The following is a 16275-nucleotide window of genomic DNA, read 5'->3' as shown; positions in this document are numbered from 1 at the left end:
ATGAACTCTTTTAATTTTTATTATTTTCAAAAATATTCTAGAGTTAGATTTTAGGCTTCCGAAATCAAGAAGACAGTTGAAACTTTCTCATTTCAAATTTCCTTCGTCTAGCTAGACTTTAGAGTGAAAGTAAAATTTTAAATGACTACTGTTTCAGACGCAACAATAGTGGAAATAATCGAAGCTGGCACAAAGTTTAACAAAGCAAATGTCAAATTCGTTTCAAAGTACACAATGGATTACTTTATAGTTAAATGCACGAGATTGGACCGTCCACAGGACATCATTCCGCCAAGAACCGTGCAGTTTGATAGCAACAAATCTGTAAGTGTTATTGAACTATTTTTTAGTTTAATTTAAAGTATTTTATTTAAACAAAACTTAATTCTTGTTACTATTGCGTGTATATGTGCTTATAAATTGTATTTTCAAACAAAAAATAACATTTGAATCTTAAACTCGTTATGTTTTTCAAAGATCTACGAAGCAACATTTTTGAACGGAATGAAACCACTTAAAAGTTACGAAATAGTCATCAGCTCTTACATCGGAAATGAAAAACTTCACTCGGCGAATGTTGGTATCAAAACAGGTGGGTGTTGAACACTTGGTTTACGACCCTTAAACCTCTATAACATCTGTTAACATGCTAGCAAACATAAGAGATATACAGGGTTTACATTGAAATTAGAATTAAAACTAATGTTTAAATTCAGGTAGGCTGAATCCCGATACCCAGATAAGAAGTCTCAATCACACTTACGACTCATTTGCCCTCGAGTGGGAAAATATTCCGGATGCAGAAGTATGTGCAAAATATAAATAAATAATGATAATAATAAAATTTACAATTACTTAGGATACCAGCAAGTAGGATTTACAAATAAAAAATATAAGTTGTTTTACGTGAAAAGCTTAAAAACTTAATGAATTTAAGTAAGCTAGAAAGAATACTATTGTAAATGTATTTAAAGTGTGTAAATCGGTCATTTTTATATTTTTGTTACTTTATAAATTGAAATAATTCAAACTAACTTCCTACTCAGAGGTACGAAGTAGAGCTTTTGGTACCTGTGAAAACTGGCCCCATAACAACTTGGAACCCGATGAGCTTCAGAGGGATCAAAAAGAGTGATGTAACGATAGAAGGACTTGAGAGCGGAACCACGTACAAAGTGAAATTGCACGCTTGGATGAACAACGTCAAGTACCTGGTGGTTGATGACAAACACGTTCCAACAAGTAAGTGTACAGAGTGATTGAGAGCAGGGACGTAGCTTGGTACGTTTCTGCAAATTTACAAAAAGTGTACAGAGTAATTGAGAGTATAAGACTATTTATTTTGCTTAGCTATAATTTTTCTTTAGTTTTAGTTCCATATTTAAACACAATTTCATAAGCATATATTAAACGAGAGTAAAAAAAGTTTAAAATTAATTTAAAATATTTAAAAGAAAGTTTTACTCAAAGTCTAGTTTATCTACAACAATCATGCGTTATAAACTCATAAAATATATTTATAAATTCATTACAAAATAAACACAGGACCGAGACCAGTAGCGTACTTGGACCTCGATAGAACGACTGAGACGTCTATCAGGGTCGTGTTCGGAAAAGCGAGGAGGGGAAACGTGGAGGAATACCAGTTCACAATATCAAAACACAACGATGAAGAGAATATTATTGAAACTATTAAGGTAAAAATCAAATACATAATTTATCTATAAAGGTGTTTAAGACTTCTATAAAAATATTTGCTTTCTTTAGGATATTAAAACTGAGCTTACTTCAAAAAAGTTTTAAAAATCCAACGGTTGCAATTGTCTTCTACATACCTTTATATTTATGTTGTACCAGGAACCATTCTTATATTAATCAATAAAAACACAGTTACCTGCTGATGAGGTAGATAGCGAAGAAGTTGTTAACTTCAGCAACTTGAAGCCAGCAACATCTTACACAATAAGATCATCCACTCATACTAGCTTCTTATCGTCATTTGAAGAGGACAACCTCGTGCTCACCAACATCACTACTGGTTAGAAGTTTGTATGTATGCCTAAAATTTTGTTTCATTAAAACTTTCTAATTCACATTGATTTGGTCTATCTACTATATATATATTTTTTAATTTTTTATTTAAATTTGTATGTGTGCCTAAAACTTTGTTTCAAAAAAACTTTCTAATTCACATTGATTTGGTCTATCTACTATATTATTATTTTTTATTTTTTTATTTAAACTTGTATGTGTGCCTAAAACTTTGTTTCATTAAAACTTTCTAATTTACTTCAAATGGATTTGGTTTATCTATTATATTATTTTTTTAAATGTAGTTAGAGGTTATCTGTTCTTTTTTAGAAAACAGTTTATTGAACTGTATCTTTTTCTCAATCACTTCAAACAAGTAATTTTTTAGCAAGTAAATATCAAATCGTCAAAATGTTTTATATTTTGTTAAAAAGTATAAAAACATTTTTTTAAAGCGCAGCAACTAAAATAAAACCTTTGTAAAAAAATATGTTAAATGCAAGCTTCAACAACAACTACAATGTCAAACAGATACCCTAGAACCTCCAGTTGCCAAGGTAACAAGCTTCAAGGACAGCCAATTGAGGGTTTCTTTCCTGGTTCCTGACAAGAAGCGTCGCCGTGACGACTACCACGTCATACTAGTTACTGACAGGTTTTTTGAAAAAATTGTTTTCAAAAAATGTATAATACAGAGATAGTTTTATTAATCTGTCAATTTTCTAGTTTTCTTTTAAAAAGTAGTTAAATGTTTTATATATTTCATAAAGAACTGATGAGGCTGAGAAATCTTTTAAAATACCCGGATGGCTTTTGGAAGGTGGAAAATACGAATTTGCATGGGAAGATTATCCCAAGGTTTGTTGAGTTTTTTAGAAAACTTTCTATGTAGCTAGTAGATAGTAACACAGGTACAAAATAAACGAAGAGAATTTACGTATTTAAAAAAAAACATTCACAGGGTGATATTTACGAAGTCTACGTTAAGCGGAGCGTAAACGGATTCGAATCAAAAAAGATACTAACCCACACTTTTTTCCCAGGTTGTCAGATAAAACTTTTATTTATATGAATTACATTTAATTGGATTTATAGAAACACCATATTTTATCTAATTTATTGTATGTGTTAAAGTATGAGTATTTTTGATTATACTAAAAGGCGTTTGAAATAGTACATCATTTGTTTATGCACAAATATACCGTTTGAAATTTGTATATAGTGTTAGAAAAAAACTTTTTATTACATCTGTTTGAAAGTCTTGTGTTTTTAAACTTTTTAAACTTATTATAAACATATCACACATCCTTAAAACTAATGACGTCACTAAAGAACCTCCCGACATCAACTTCTTGCCGGCGCGCCCGAGCGGAACCACCATGACGTCACTGCGCGTCAGAATGCGCCCCCTGGCGACCAAACACTTTAGCAAGATACAGATCACGTGGTCGGTGAATGGCGTCATAATCGGAAGCGATGAAATCGTGAGGACGTCGGACCGCAAGAGGAGTTACGTTTATGACGTCACAAATTTATTACCTGACACCAGTTACGTCATAAAGGCGCACACTGTCGGCGAGTACGAGCAGGGAAGAATAGGGGTGGTGAGAGAAGTTATCAGGAAAACTGGTCGGTAACAATGTTTTATTGGTTTGTATATCTGGAAAAAAAAGTTTCAAGTAAAAAATGTTTAAGCATTCAAGTTTTTTGTCAAAGACAAATATAAGTAGCTAAATTAAAAATTTAGCATTTAGAAGTTAAACTTTCCTTTAAACTTATGAGATATTTTTTTACAAGCATTTTGTAGACTAACCGAAATATATTAAAATTGATAAAAAGTGTTAGTTTTAAATTAACTTTTGTGTGATTGCAAGTAAACAACTTCAACCAGCTCCACTGCAAGACGTGATGGCTTCATGGGAGAACGTTACTTCCGACTCATTAATCATGGATCTTGAAGTGGAAGACGAAGATCTCGAGGAAAAGATGAACAACCTGTTCGATTACAGTTACGTGGTCCAGTTGAAGAGCACCAAGGAAGAGTTCGGTAATTACGAGAAGAGTGTTGGAACAATAGACGACACTGTCAAGTAAGTTCTACGTATGTTACCAAGTTTTTCTTTACGTTTCAAGTCATAATTTTCTGATTTCGACTCTTTGTTATTACTGTATTAGTAAACATTGTAGTGACCATCTTTTGAATAAAACAAATGAAGTGTAATGTATAAAAGCAATATTTTAAAACTACAACTAATTGCGTGTTTGTAACAAGCTAGACACCGTAATGTTTATTGTTAATCTACCTAGTTACGAAAAACAAGAAAAATTTTAATATCATTGTTCAGTTTTATTACCATTTTGTAAATGTTTTGCAGTCTAAATTTTTTAATATCTCTAATTATTGCAGGTTTCATTCCCTCACCCCTGGTGAAATATACCAAGTTGAAACTTCACGCTTCACATTGTTCACCGACAGAAGAACCCCCAACGTTGCCATGGCAACCAAACTGCAGCTTCCCCCAGCCCCCGTGGAGAGGGAGAACCCCCGTGTTGAAGACGGGGATAGGAGAAATTGGTCGTTTGAGAAACCGCGTGGAATTTTCAAGAAAGTTCTGGTGAAAATATTTGAGAGAGACGACGAAAATGACGTCTTGATCGACAATTTCCAGGTATTTAATAGTTTTTTGTTTTATTTTACGAATAAGTCTTAATTGTTTATAATTAAACTGAACTTTACCTGTCGTATTTTAAAATACTTTGGTGATCTTACTTTCTTAAAGCTTTTTTTGCTTGCAACTTTATTAGTTGCAAAATGTAGTAACAGTTTTTATTAATAGTTTTGTAAATCAATGGATAAAATTTTAGATTTTTTTTACCATTGTTTTTACTGTCGACGTTGAAAAGTATAAACATTTAACAAATTTTCAGATACCGAACGACAACAACCTCAACTCTATCAACTTCACACAAAAAGAAGTGCAACTGAACAAAATATACGTTGTCAACCTGGTGACTGTCACTGAGGAAAAATTGCACAGCACACCTACAGAGTTCATATACAACACGAGTGAGTAGTTTTTTGTTTACAGAGCTATGAATCAAAAACTGCATGAAATATGTAATAATTACAAAATCAGGAAATTGTTTTTTTCAATAAATAGAACTTTTTAGAACATTGCAGACTGTGAAAACATAGTTTTTACTAAACTTTTCTGCACTCTAAACATAAAGATTTGAACATGCATTTTAATCAAATGAAACATCTTTAACTTATAACCAATTCAATGAGAAACACATTCTAAGTTTAAAATTTATTCGCAGACGACGTTTCGACTTTTCATAAGTCATTATCAACAATAAACTGTGCAAAATAACTAAAAAATATTATTAAAAAACTAAGTATACAAAAGTTTTAAGTAATACAACATATAAACATTTATACAAAAAAAATTATTAACTACAATAAAAGAATATGTTAACTTTAACTAAATCAAATTTCAGCTGACACGACGAACTGGGGTGACTTTTGGTCTGAGTACCTGTTGATAACTGAGAAGTACGGAGTGGTCAGCATCCGGCTGAGACCTGAGGTGTTCGACAAACTTCCCAAGGGAGTCATAACGTTCGAGATCGAAGACGGTATGGGAGGAGTGGTGCAGAAGAACCTCGACCTCAACAAGGGTAACGACATGGTGAGTTGACGAATCTTTTAATCTGCTTTTGAGATTAAAATTCAAGTTTTAGAAAAATTGTTCAAGTTGGGTTTCAACTTTCTTAAAAACTTTATGCGTCGATGTGTTTAGTTTATTATTATTCCCTACTACAAATTGTTTTAAAGTAAATTTACGATTTATAGTCAAAAAAAAAACACTGTTTAATTTCAATTTGTATATTATAAACATAATATAGGACAACTCGATTATACTTGTAATCTTTACAGGTTACATTCACAAGTTTGTACAGAGGCGGCAGGTACAAAGTTTACTGGCAACTCAGAGTCGGAAGCAAAATTTACGACAAAATGCCGCCCGTTGACATTGTTACAAGTTTGTCAATAATTTTTTTTTTAATTAATTGTATTAAAAAAACGACGAATCCCTCTTGTCATCATTGTTATAAGTTTGTTTTAAATTTAATTTTCTTTAAACAGGTTTTAGTAATTAATCATGCGAAAAGCTACCAACGTTTTAATCGTTTCAATTTTATCATGGTAATTTAAAGAAATTTTTAGAAACTCTGAACGATATTAACTCATGTACCTCGGGTAGAAAATCCAAATAAAACTTATAACTAATACTACTGATTGCTATAAAGTTAAATATAAAGCTTAACAAAAAATGAATTCTAAATATATACATATATATGTATATCAATCACACATTTTAAATACGTCAACCGCACAGGCCCACCCGACATCAGCAGCTTTGAGGCGACGTCACGTGACAACAAGATAAGCGTGTCGTGGGTGGCTGACGAGGGTGACGTAGATTATTACGTCATACACGCGTATGACATCACGAACGGAGACGTCGTGTTCAGCGAGCAAGTCAGCGATGACGTAACCGGCCCCATGGTTGGTGATTTGTAGATAAGTTTAGATACTTCAAGTTAAAATCATTAATGTTATTTTTATTATCTAAAGTCTGCATTAAAGTACATTTCTCATGGATTATGTTCACAATGTTTTACTCATAAGATAAGATTAATAAACCTAATCTCATTTTTATTTAACTAGACAACCAAGAGTGTAATCTAATTCAAAAATAATGTTACAGGTACAATCGTACGCACTAAAACCCTCACCCGAATACCCAGAAGGATTTGCGTTTGGCGGAGAGTACAACTTGACAATTTACACAAAAGTTGGTAAAAAACACGGCAGACTCAGCCAACAGAACGTAAACACAGGTTAGTTAGCTTTTGATAACATACAACATTACTAATCGTATGATGATCAACTAAACTTTTATACGAACTGACAAAAATATCTAATTTTTCAGTTGAGCAAATATTATAAAACTGTATTACAACTAAATTATTTGAAAACTAAACTTTAAAATTTTCAGATGCCTTTAACTTTGGAACCGGAACCGTCAGTTCCAACATGACGTCAGTAAAAGTCGACTACAACCTGTTGTCGGGATTCGACTATGACGTCATAATCGAGCAGAACGGAGTCGCAGTCGGCATGAAAAAGTTCAGGTTTTCAGGAGAAACACCAGGCAAGCTGTTGGAAGCTGACGTCAGGTTCGACGGATTGAGACCTGGAACCAAGTACGAGGTTGTTGTTGAGAGTGTATACGAAGGCAGGAAGTACAGAGAAACAGTGGCTCAAGTCAGAACAAGTTTGTTTGAATTTTTTATTTCTTTTATTTTTAAAATATCGAAAAGATTCACAATTAAAATTAAAACTTTCAAGCATAAACTAAGACGAGGCGGTTTATTAATTTTTATTTTTTTAATATTTCTTTCCACTAGAATTCCCACCAACTCCCAAAGGAAGAGTTGTTACTTCTGCTTCATCGGCTGAAGTATTTTTGTTGGATCAGCAAGAAATTGATGTTGAGATTGACCTGACTAGGTTTGTTTTTATTGTATAAAAGTTTTACACACTTGGAACGTATAAGCAAGGTTCTAGAAGTATTAAAGTGAATGTTTTTTTTACACATCTTTATTAATGTAATCAGGCCAGTTTTCTGTTTGAACTGCTGTATAGAATCAAAAAATCATCAACCAGAATTTTTATTTGCTGTCATAGTAAAAACTTGTTTAATTAAACATTCATTCTATCATCTATATTATTTTTCAAAAAATTTACCATCTTAATTATATATACAACCAATTTCATCAAACAATTACCTTGTTTACATCACAACAGGTTCCGCTTGTACTCGATGAAATCATCACCCCCAACTCTCATAGACGACAGAATAGCTGACGGCATGGCTCCTTCAATGCTCTATGACGTCATACTGAGAAACTACACAAACGAGAAGATCGGATTCGAGGTCGCTTACGTCATCAACGGCAGGGAAAGTTCCCCATCATTGAGAATCGTCGAAACGCTGGGTGAGATTTTTTAATTTTTTTATTAAAGATGTTGTTTTAGATCTAGTTTTGTGTTTAAGTGATTTTACTCTGATGTTTTTAATCAAAAAAATTCATTTTGCGTAATAAATATAAAACACTATGGTTTTAATATAAAACTATACTTGAAACAATAGTTTTAAAACTTGGTTCAATCAGCGATTAAGTTGTAATTAATAAACACAAAAGTTTTCTTTTCAACTCTGTTTCTACTATCTATATACTTCACAAACATAAAACCTTTTTTCAAAATTGTTAACGCTGTATATCTTTTCATCAAAATTTCTATCCACTCGAGTGCAGTATACAGCAAATATTTAATAAAATTTATAATACCGCTGTTCAACTTTTTATAATTTATCATGAATCAGAAAATATTTCACCACCTGAGTGCAATGTGGAGCTGGTGAGACCTTCCAGCTTCAAATTCAACATTCAAGTTACAGATCCGAAAAATGTTTACTTCGTGAAGATTGTCGACGAAGAAGGAAAAGTTAGTTACAAGTTGCTCGTTTTTTATTGCCTTTTATTGTGTTCAAAGTAAGAAATTGCGTACTTTAAAGCAGTTGTTCATACCTTCTTCTTGAAAATAAATTTAATTTATGGTCTTGTTAAAAACATTTTCACAACTGATAAAAATTACATAAAATTATCTATTACATAAAACTTGCTAAATTTCTTTTTAAAAGCATCGTTACAACTTAAGAAACAGCACTTGTTACTTTTGTCAAATATTGTTTAAATTTTTCAAACAGTAAAACAACTCATCGTTTACACAAGTCATTATTCCACTCATACAAAATTTAAGTTAGTTTAATAAAAGTTTTATACTGCTTCAGGTCCATCTTCGCAACTACACGTTTAGCAGTGTTGGCAGGAGAACCTTCTACTGGTACAACTTCAAGAAGGGAAGCAGGTATGAAATCAGTGTATACGTAATAAGTAATAAAGCTTACAAAATATGTAAATTCAGATACGAAATAAGTGTGAGAAGAAGTTATAGTATATAAACAATTAAATTTACACAATATTTAACTATGGATAATAAAAATAAATGATAAGTTATAAAGTTTACAAAGTATGTAATTATAGGTACGAAATAAGCGTGAAAAGAAGAGATGGTAACATCAACTCAGAGTGGAATGTTGTTGGACTTTTTACTACTGGTTTGTGCTATGGTTTTATTTTATCATATTTAAACTAGTTAAGATGTAAGTTAGTGATTTCGTGTTTTCTTAAAAAGTAGTTTGTATAGGAAAGGAGACATCGTTGCAAGAAGTTTACAAAAAGTTTTATTTCTGTAGTATTTTTGACGTTTGTTAAAACGTTACTTAAACTAAGATATGGTAGTAAATTTTAAAGAAATGCTTATATTTTCTGAAATAGCTAATTGCTAAACAGAACAATTGAAATGGGGCGATGCTGACGTCACTTCCTCAATCACCACCGTCACGGTCGACTTCACAAACAACAAAGAGTTCAACAGCAACGTCACAATTAAATTGAGTGACGTCACAACAGACGATGTTTACGGTCTGGTGACCACCAACAATGACATCACTCACGTGTTTACGGGATTAGTACCAGGAAAGGATTATGACGTCACAGTTGAAGCGGTTGAGAGGGGATACTTCTACGAGGACCACGTAGCCACAGTGAGGACAGGTTAGGTTTCTTTGTGACGTCATATTTAGTTGTAAATCATCTTGTATTGGAATTTAGTATAAATTTTGTTAATACATTTAGCAGCATGCAACTTTTGAAATCTGATAAAAATAGCTATGAAAATAATTAAACGCAACATTGGAAACTTTTTTTTCTTGAAAAATTCTGACTATTTTTCTACAAAAGTTACATTACTCACTTAATTCGTACAGATTACCCACCAACTCCAGTTGGAGAAGTAACTACTTCAAATGTGACAGCTCATATTGTCCTAGTTGATCCAAACATTCAAGAAACTATTGATCAGACTAGGTTACTTTTGCTTGATGAACTAAATGTAAAATAATCAACACGGTTTTCTTGAATAGGGCATTTTTTAAAGCATTTCTCGCAATCTAATTTAACAACAAAACTTAACTTACTTGACGTGAATTAAGTCAAAGTTTTTGTGTAATAAGTTTTTACTTTATTATAAATAACAAACTTGATGACAATACCTTACTTAACTTTTTCAACTTTCTTATGAATTTAAAAACCTGCCTTCGATCTTATCAACCACTTTTTCAACAAAAACTTTCCCAGGTTTTCATTGCTTAATATTTTCAATGATGTTATGAACTTAAAATCCGATATTATGAAGAAATTTTTAAAGAATCAATTTTTCCAGGTTTTCAGTGCACACCTTGACAGACTCGAGCATCTTCAACACAACCGAAACAGTCAGCGTGGAACTGTTAGATGGACTCGTACTGGATAAGTTTTTCGACGAATCGCTGTTGTTCGGCCACAAGGACGAAGAGTTAAGGTTCGAGGTCAGTTACGTCATAATGGGCGTTGGAAGCAGGCTGCCACTGGTCATGGACACTTACCTGGGTGAGTAACAGTATTATTTACCTATGTAAAAATAAACTATGATATTTTTATGTACATTTTTTATAAATCTGAATGAAGATTAACAATACAAATATGATAAATAAATTACGTGGGTGAGTTGTAGTTACAGTTGGAACGATTTATATAAAACTTAGTGCCTATTTTTGCATAAATATGATTTTACCGTCATAATCAAATTAAATTTTTAGTCTTTTGCAGCATTTGGTAACCATTTTCGGTAGAAGTCCTAATTATTTTTAACTCGAGATACTTTAGGTACTTTTTTAAAAGAAAACAAAAGCTTAAAAGCAAATTTAAACGAAGTTTTGTTTTCGATAATTTTAATGTTTTGTATATACAACCAAAGCTATTTTCTTAAATGACTGTAAGTTTGTATGTTCTAAACTGTTTGTTATAACAGAAAACATTGATAAACCTGACAACAACGCGACAATTTACAACGGAGACGACCTCAAATTTTCCATGAAAGTTGACGACGACAACAAAAACAACAAGTTCTACCTAAAACTCGTCGATAGCAAAGGAAACGAGCAAATCAAACAGTTCACCGTTGCAGGAGACGATACTTTTGATTATTACTGGCAAGACCTGAGGAAAGGGGAGTCTTTCACAGTTGCTATCAAAGAAGTCGACGGTCTTATAGAGAGCCCCTGGTACTTTATTGATCAAGTCGATACAGGTTTGTAAAAATACTTAACTAACTAGTAATGTCTCTTAATTTTAAAAGATATGGTTTTACTCATATTAATACTAATTAACAAACAATAGCAGCTGAATAAATAATAGTATGAGTATTTTTATATTTTTAAATGATTACAAAAAACAATTTTTAAACAGATATATTATGTTAAAAGTACGAAAATTTTTACAGGTAATTTTATGTTCGGAAACGGCAACGTCACTTCCGGTATGACGTCAGTTTCCGTTTACTTCGATCTCCATGACGACGTAGACAAAGTGAAGCTTCGGTTGGTCATGACGTCACTGACCGATCAAGACGACGTCACGATTGACATAGACGGCTTTGACTTCATCACTCACGATTTCATCAACTTGATGCCGGAAACCGTTTATGACGTAATAATGGAAACGGAAGAGAACGGACATTTTTATTCGGAAAAGATTGATAGCATCATGACAGGTTATTATACTTATTTTTTACTTTTATTTACTTATTTTCTTTAACATACATGATTACATCTAGTATCAAATAACTGTTTTCATTATCAATTAGAATTGGAGTACAAATTAATTTAAAATTACCTTAAATCTTTCCAGCACAGTATACTTTTCTTTATTAGATTTCTCTTTTTCTTGATCGTAGTTAATTATTTAGGAAGTTATACTTCTAAAATTACAAAAGAAATCTGCAATATTTTTGCTTAAAAAATCTACGACTTGTTTCAAAAAATCATTTTCAAGCAGATATAAGAATTATGAACAGAGAATTTTTAGTTTAGCATAAAAAAGTGAAAACAAACAATATAGTGACGTAACACTCATCTTTAATTTTAGGTAAAAAATAATAACATTTTATACCACTTGTATTAGTTTTCTTGAGATAAAGTAACTTTTTTACGTACTAATTGAAGTTTTAAAAGTAAGGTTTAAATAAAAAAGGAGAACTCAAATTATTTTGGAAAGATTAAGGCATAAAGTTTTAATATACAAAAATAAGTTTAAGTACACTAAAAAATTAAAAGTTTTTTTAGTTTGATTGTTTATCTGTAAAAAGGTAGTATTGTTTTGTTTATATTAGTTATAGCTTGTAGTTTATTTGTCCATTTGCTTTCTAAAAATCTAGTTCTGTTTGATCTTCTGAGCTGTCCAAAAAAGTTATTGTGAAAGCATTTTCAAGTTCTTTAGTTTTTGTTGGATGATTTTTGTTATAATGAAGTTTAAGTGCAGCTCGATCGTTAACCTCGTTCTTATTCATGCTTTTTCAATTATATCTATGCGAGCACCACCTTTGCGAAAAGGATGTTATCGTCTGTCCAACATAATATTCATTACATTCCATGCATTCTGCCGCATAGATCCCAAAATTTTTACAATTTAATTTCTTTTTTAATTTAATTAATTTTCCGATTTTTAATTTCAAATTATCAGTGATTTTAACCATTCCTTTATTACCATTTCGATCGCATAGCATACATTTCCCACATGGGTAAGAAATATTTTTATCAATTTTAATTAGTACTATTTTTCATTAAACGTGTTTATAAACATTTTGTTCTATCTTAGTTGATTCAAAGTTACTAATAATATAATTGGTAGAGTTTTTTCTGGTTGAACTTTTAAGTAAATGTATTTCTTATCTTGATTACTTAGCATTAGATAACAAAGCTAATTAACAACAGATTTTGTTCCAACCCCGATTGGAGAAGTGACCACATCAAATGTGACAGCTCATATTGTTCTAATTGATCCAAACATTAAAGAAACCATTGATCAGACTAGGTTAGTAGTTTTGGTGCATTACTTTTTGTACAAAAGTCGCAAACTAGTAATTTTATTCTAAATTCTAGTGTATTATTTATTAGTTACACATGTTTTTACCCAACGGACTTATTATTAAACATAAAACTTTATAGAAAGAGCTGTAGTACAACGAAAGCTTAAATCTATTTAGCATGCACGATTTCACAAACTTTACATAAATTAAATTTCTGAAAGATTACCATGCCCTAAACTTTTTCATCGCAGATTTTCCTTGTACGAACTCGACGGCAACGGAGAACCAGTCAGTACGATCGAGTGGAAGGTTTTGGAAGGGTTGGTGTTGGACAAATACTACAACGAGTCACAACTTGTGCCGTACGCAAACAAAAAGATGGGTTTCGCCGTCAGCTACTATATAAACGAAGTTGAAAGCAAGGAGCCTCTCATCATCAGGGCTGATCTAGGTCGGTTGTAGTTTTATACAGAAGTTAAACGATAAAAGGTTTTACGTGAATGTATGACTAATTTAAACATACATTTACTTTGCACCTACCTATACTGAAAATTTACGATAACTTTTTCTAACATTCTTATGCTTAAGTTCAAACCAAAATGAATTATGTAAAAAGTTGCACTTTTACAATTATTTTTCACCTGCAGACAACCTTAACAAGCCAGAATCATTAGCAACAATTTACGACGAAAATAACCTAAAGCTATCAATAAAACTCACCGAGAACAACAAAAACAATCTGTTTTACTTGAAACTTGTCGATGAAGATAGAAACGAGCAAATAAAACAATTCACTGTCGATGGAGACAACATTTTTGATTATTACTGGACTAATTTGAGAAAAGGAGAAAGTTACAGAGTTTTACTTAAAGAGTTCGATGGAAAAATTGAAGGTCCCTGGTATTTCGTTGATGAAGTTAACACAGGTATGTTTAAGAAAACCTAAATAGTTTTATTTAGAAATGTGCAAAGTTCAAATTTTTGTAACAAAACCCTATGAAACTTAACCATAATAACCAATACTATCTGTTTTTTTTAGTAGAACTGTGATTAATGCCTATAGCTAATGTTGTTTCACAGAAAACTTCAACTTTGGAAGCGGCAACCTGACCTCAGATCTGACGTCAGTTTCCGTTTATTACGATCTTTATGATGACGTAGACAAAGTGAAACTTCGACTAGTGAGCATTTATCAAGATGACGTCACTGTTGACATTGACGGATTTGACGTCATCACTCACGATTTCGTCAACTTGAAACCAGGGAGTTTTTATGACGTCATAATTGAAACATCGGAAGACGGATACTTTTATTCGGAAAATATAGGAACTATTACGACAGGTAATACTTATACAATAATTTATTTAGCTTGATAGATAGATTTAAAGAAACAAGATAAAACAAAAACATTATTATTATCTTGTTAAACACTTACCCTTAGGTTTATAAAACTTATATGTATGTAGTTTAAACAAAATTTTCGTCAGATTACCCACCAACTCCAATAGGAGAAGTTACCACATCAAACGTTACAGCTCATATTGTCCTAGTTGATCCGAATATTAAACAAACTATTGATCAGACAAGGTTTTTTTAGCTGTTTTTATAATTTTCAATGTTTATCCACTGTTTGTAATTTAATAAAACCGAATTGAAACTTTTCGTTTGTCTACTACAGTTTAATAGCAATAGTTTTTTTTTTAGTTTAATATTTTTTTTATAACACCAAGCCCGCTTAAAATTAACTTAAATTTCTCATAAATACTCAACTCAATTAAAACAAACAGGTTTTCTTTGTACGAGGTCAACGAAAGCGGAGAGGTCACAAATCTTGTGGATTTGAACTATTTGGACGGATTAGTACTGGATAAATACTACAACGAATCTGTGTTGCTTCCGTTCGCCAACAAAAAGATGGCGTTTTCTGTCAGCTACGTGATTGGAGGAATTGAGAGCAAAGTTCCCCTTGTCATGAAAGCTGATTTGGGTGAGATTTTTGTAATTTGAGACACTTATTTTAGTTTATTGTTGAAAAACCGTTGTAATTAATATAGATAAATTGTAACAAATATAGGTGCATGCTACTTTTATAAAATGTCAGATGTGTGTTCTTATTGATAAAATGTTGTCTAATAATTTTATTAAAACCTTTACCAACTTTGTTACAATACAGAAAAGTACAATGTGATTTTTACTCAAGTATTTTCTATATTTTAATTGACACGAACAAAATTGGGTACTATAAAAACAAATTTTAATTTATTGATTTTTTTATTACAGATAATCTTAACAAACCAGACGTGTCAGCCTCTGTGTACGAAGAAAATAACCTCAAGGTTTCAATAAAACTCACTAAAAACAACAAAAACAACCAGTTTTACTTGAAACTTGTCGATGAAGATGGAAACGAACAAATTAAACAATTCACTGTCGATGGAGACGACACTTTCGATTATTACTGGACTAGCCTCAGAAAAGGAGAAAGTTACAGAGTTTTGATTAAAGAGTTCGATGGTCAAGTAGAAGGCCCCTGGTATTTCGTTGATCAAGTCAACACAGGTATGTTTAAGAAAAGCATACTAGTTTTACCATGATATACTTTATAAATCGATTAAAAATGTTTAGTTAAATCTATTTTAATATAATCCATTCAAGTTGATACAACTTGGTTTTTTTTAGAAAAATTACCACTAGATATGCACTGATCTCAAAGTTTATTTGTACAAAAAATAAAATAATTAAACTTTATTCACTCATTTAACTTCACAGATAACTTCAATTTCGGAAGAGGCAACCTGACTTCGGGCATGACGTCAGTCTCCGTTTACTTCGATCTCCATGACGACGTGGACAAAGTGAAACTCAGATTAGTGAGCACTTACCAAGATGACGTCACGATTGACATTGACGGATTTGACGTCATCACTCACGATTTTGTTAACTTGAAACCTAGAAGCTTACATGACGTCATAATTGAAACTTCGGAGGACGGATACTTTTATTCGGAAAACATAGGAACTATTACAACAGGTAGGATATAAATGATACATTTTTAGCTTTGAATAACCGACTTAAAGAAATGTTAAAAATAAGGAATTTTTATTTCAATCATTATTTAGCTTAAAGTTCCAGCAATATTTATA

At 31.7% G+C, this 16275-nt stretch overlaps 1 protein-coding gene across 1 annotated transcript in view; it reads left to right on the top strand.

Moving 5' to 3' along the window:
• Window positions 1-16275, top strand: part of LOC145832936 (uncharacterized) — a 96162-nt gene that overhangs the window by 26913 nt on the left and 52974 nt on the right. Inside the window, exons 38-73 of the mRNA XM_082940138.1 lie at window positions 158-324; window positions 478-592; window positions 717-805; window positions 1047-1242; window positions 1546-1697; window positions 1891-2038; window positions 2563-2686; window positions 2802-2889; window positions 2993-3074; window positions 3364-3660; window positions 3923-4121; window positions 4439-4700; window positions 4960-5098; window positions 5533-5723; window positions 5972-6077; window positions 6435-6604; window positions 6807-6939; window positions 7098-7376; window positions 7510-7612; window positions 7910-8100; window positions 8490-8611; window positions 8958-9034; window positions 9211-9284; window positions 9520-9783; window positions 9996-10095; window positions 10451-10656; window positions 11078-11356; window positions 11549-11818; window positions 13038-13137; window positions 13384-13583; window positions 13780-14058; window positions 14213-14473; window positions 14620-14719; window positions 14920-15119; window positions 15413-15691; window positions 15902-16162. Coding sequence (XP_082796264.1) covers window positions 158-324; window positions 478-592; window positions 717-805; window positions 1047-1242; window positions 1546-1697; window positions 1891-2038; window positions 2563-2686; window positions 2802-2889; window positions 2993-3074; window positions 3364-3660; window positions 3923-4121; window positions 4439-4700; window positions 4960-5098; window positions 5533-5723; window positions 5972-6077; window positions 6435-6604; window positions 6807-6939; window positions 7098-7376; window positions 7510-7612; window positions 7910-8100; window positions 8490-8611; window positions 8958-9034; window positions 9211-9284; window positions 9520-9783; window positions 9996-10095; window positions 10451-10656; window positions 11078-11356; window positions 11549-11818; window positions 13038-13137; window positions 13384-13583; window positions 13780-14058; window positions 14213-14473; window positions 14620-14719; window positions 14920-15119; window positions 15413-15691; window positions 15902-16162 — 6303 coding nt within the window. The remainder of the gene's footprint in view (window positions 1-157; window positions 325-477; window positions 593-716; window positions 806-1046; window positions 1243-1545; window positions 1698-1890; window positions 2039-2562; window positions 2687-2801; window positions 2890-2992; window positions 3075-3363; window positions 3661-3922; window positions 4122-4438; window positions 4701-4959; window positions 5099-5532; window positions 5724-5971; window positions 6078-6434; window positions 6605-6806; window positions 6940-7097; window positions 7377-7509; window positions 7613-7909; window positions 8101-8489; window positions 8612-8957; window positions 9035-9210; window positions 9285-9519; window positions 9784-9995; window positions 10096-10450; window positions 10657-11077; window positions 11357-11548; window positions 11819-13037; window positions 13138-13383; window positions 13584-13779; window positions 14059-14212; window positions 14474-14619; window positions 14720-14919; window positions 15120-15412; window positions 15692-15901; window positions 16163-16275) is intronic.

This window comes from Thalia democratica, chromosome 4 (genome assembly GCF_965202585.1).
Source record: "Thalia democratica chromosome 4, ktThaDemo2.hap1.1, whole genome shotgun sequence".
In the NCBI taxonomy this organism is placed as follows: Eukaryota; Metazoa; Chordata; class Thaliacea; order Salpida; family Salpidae; genus Thalia; species Thalia democratica.
Note: the sequence above shows the minus strand (reverse complement) of the source record. Positions and strands in the feature narration are given on the sequence as shown.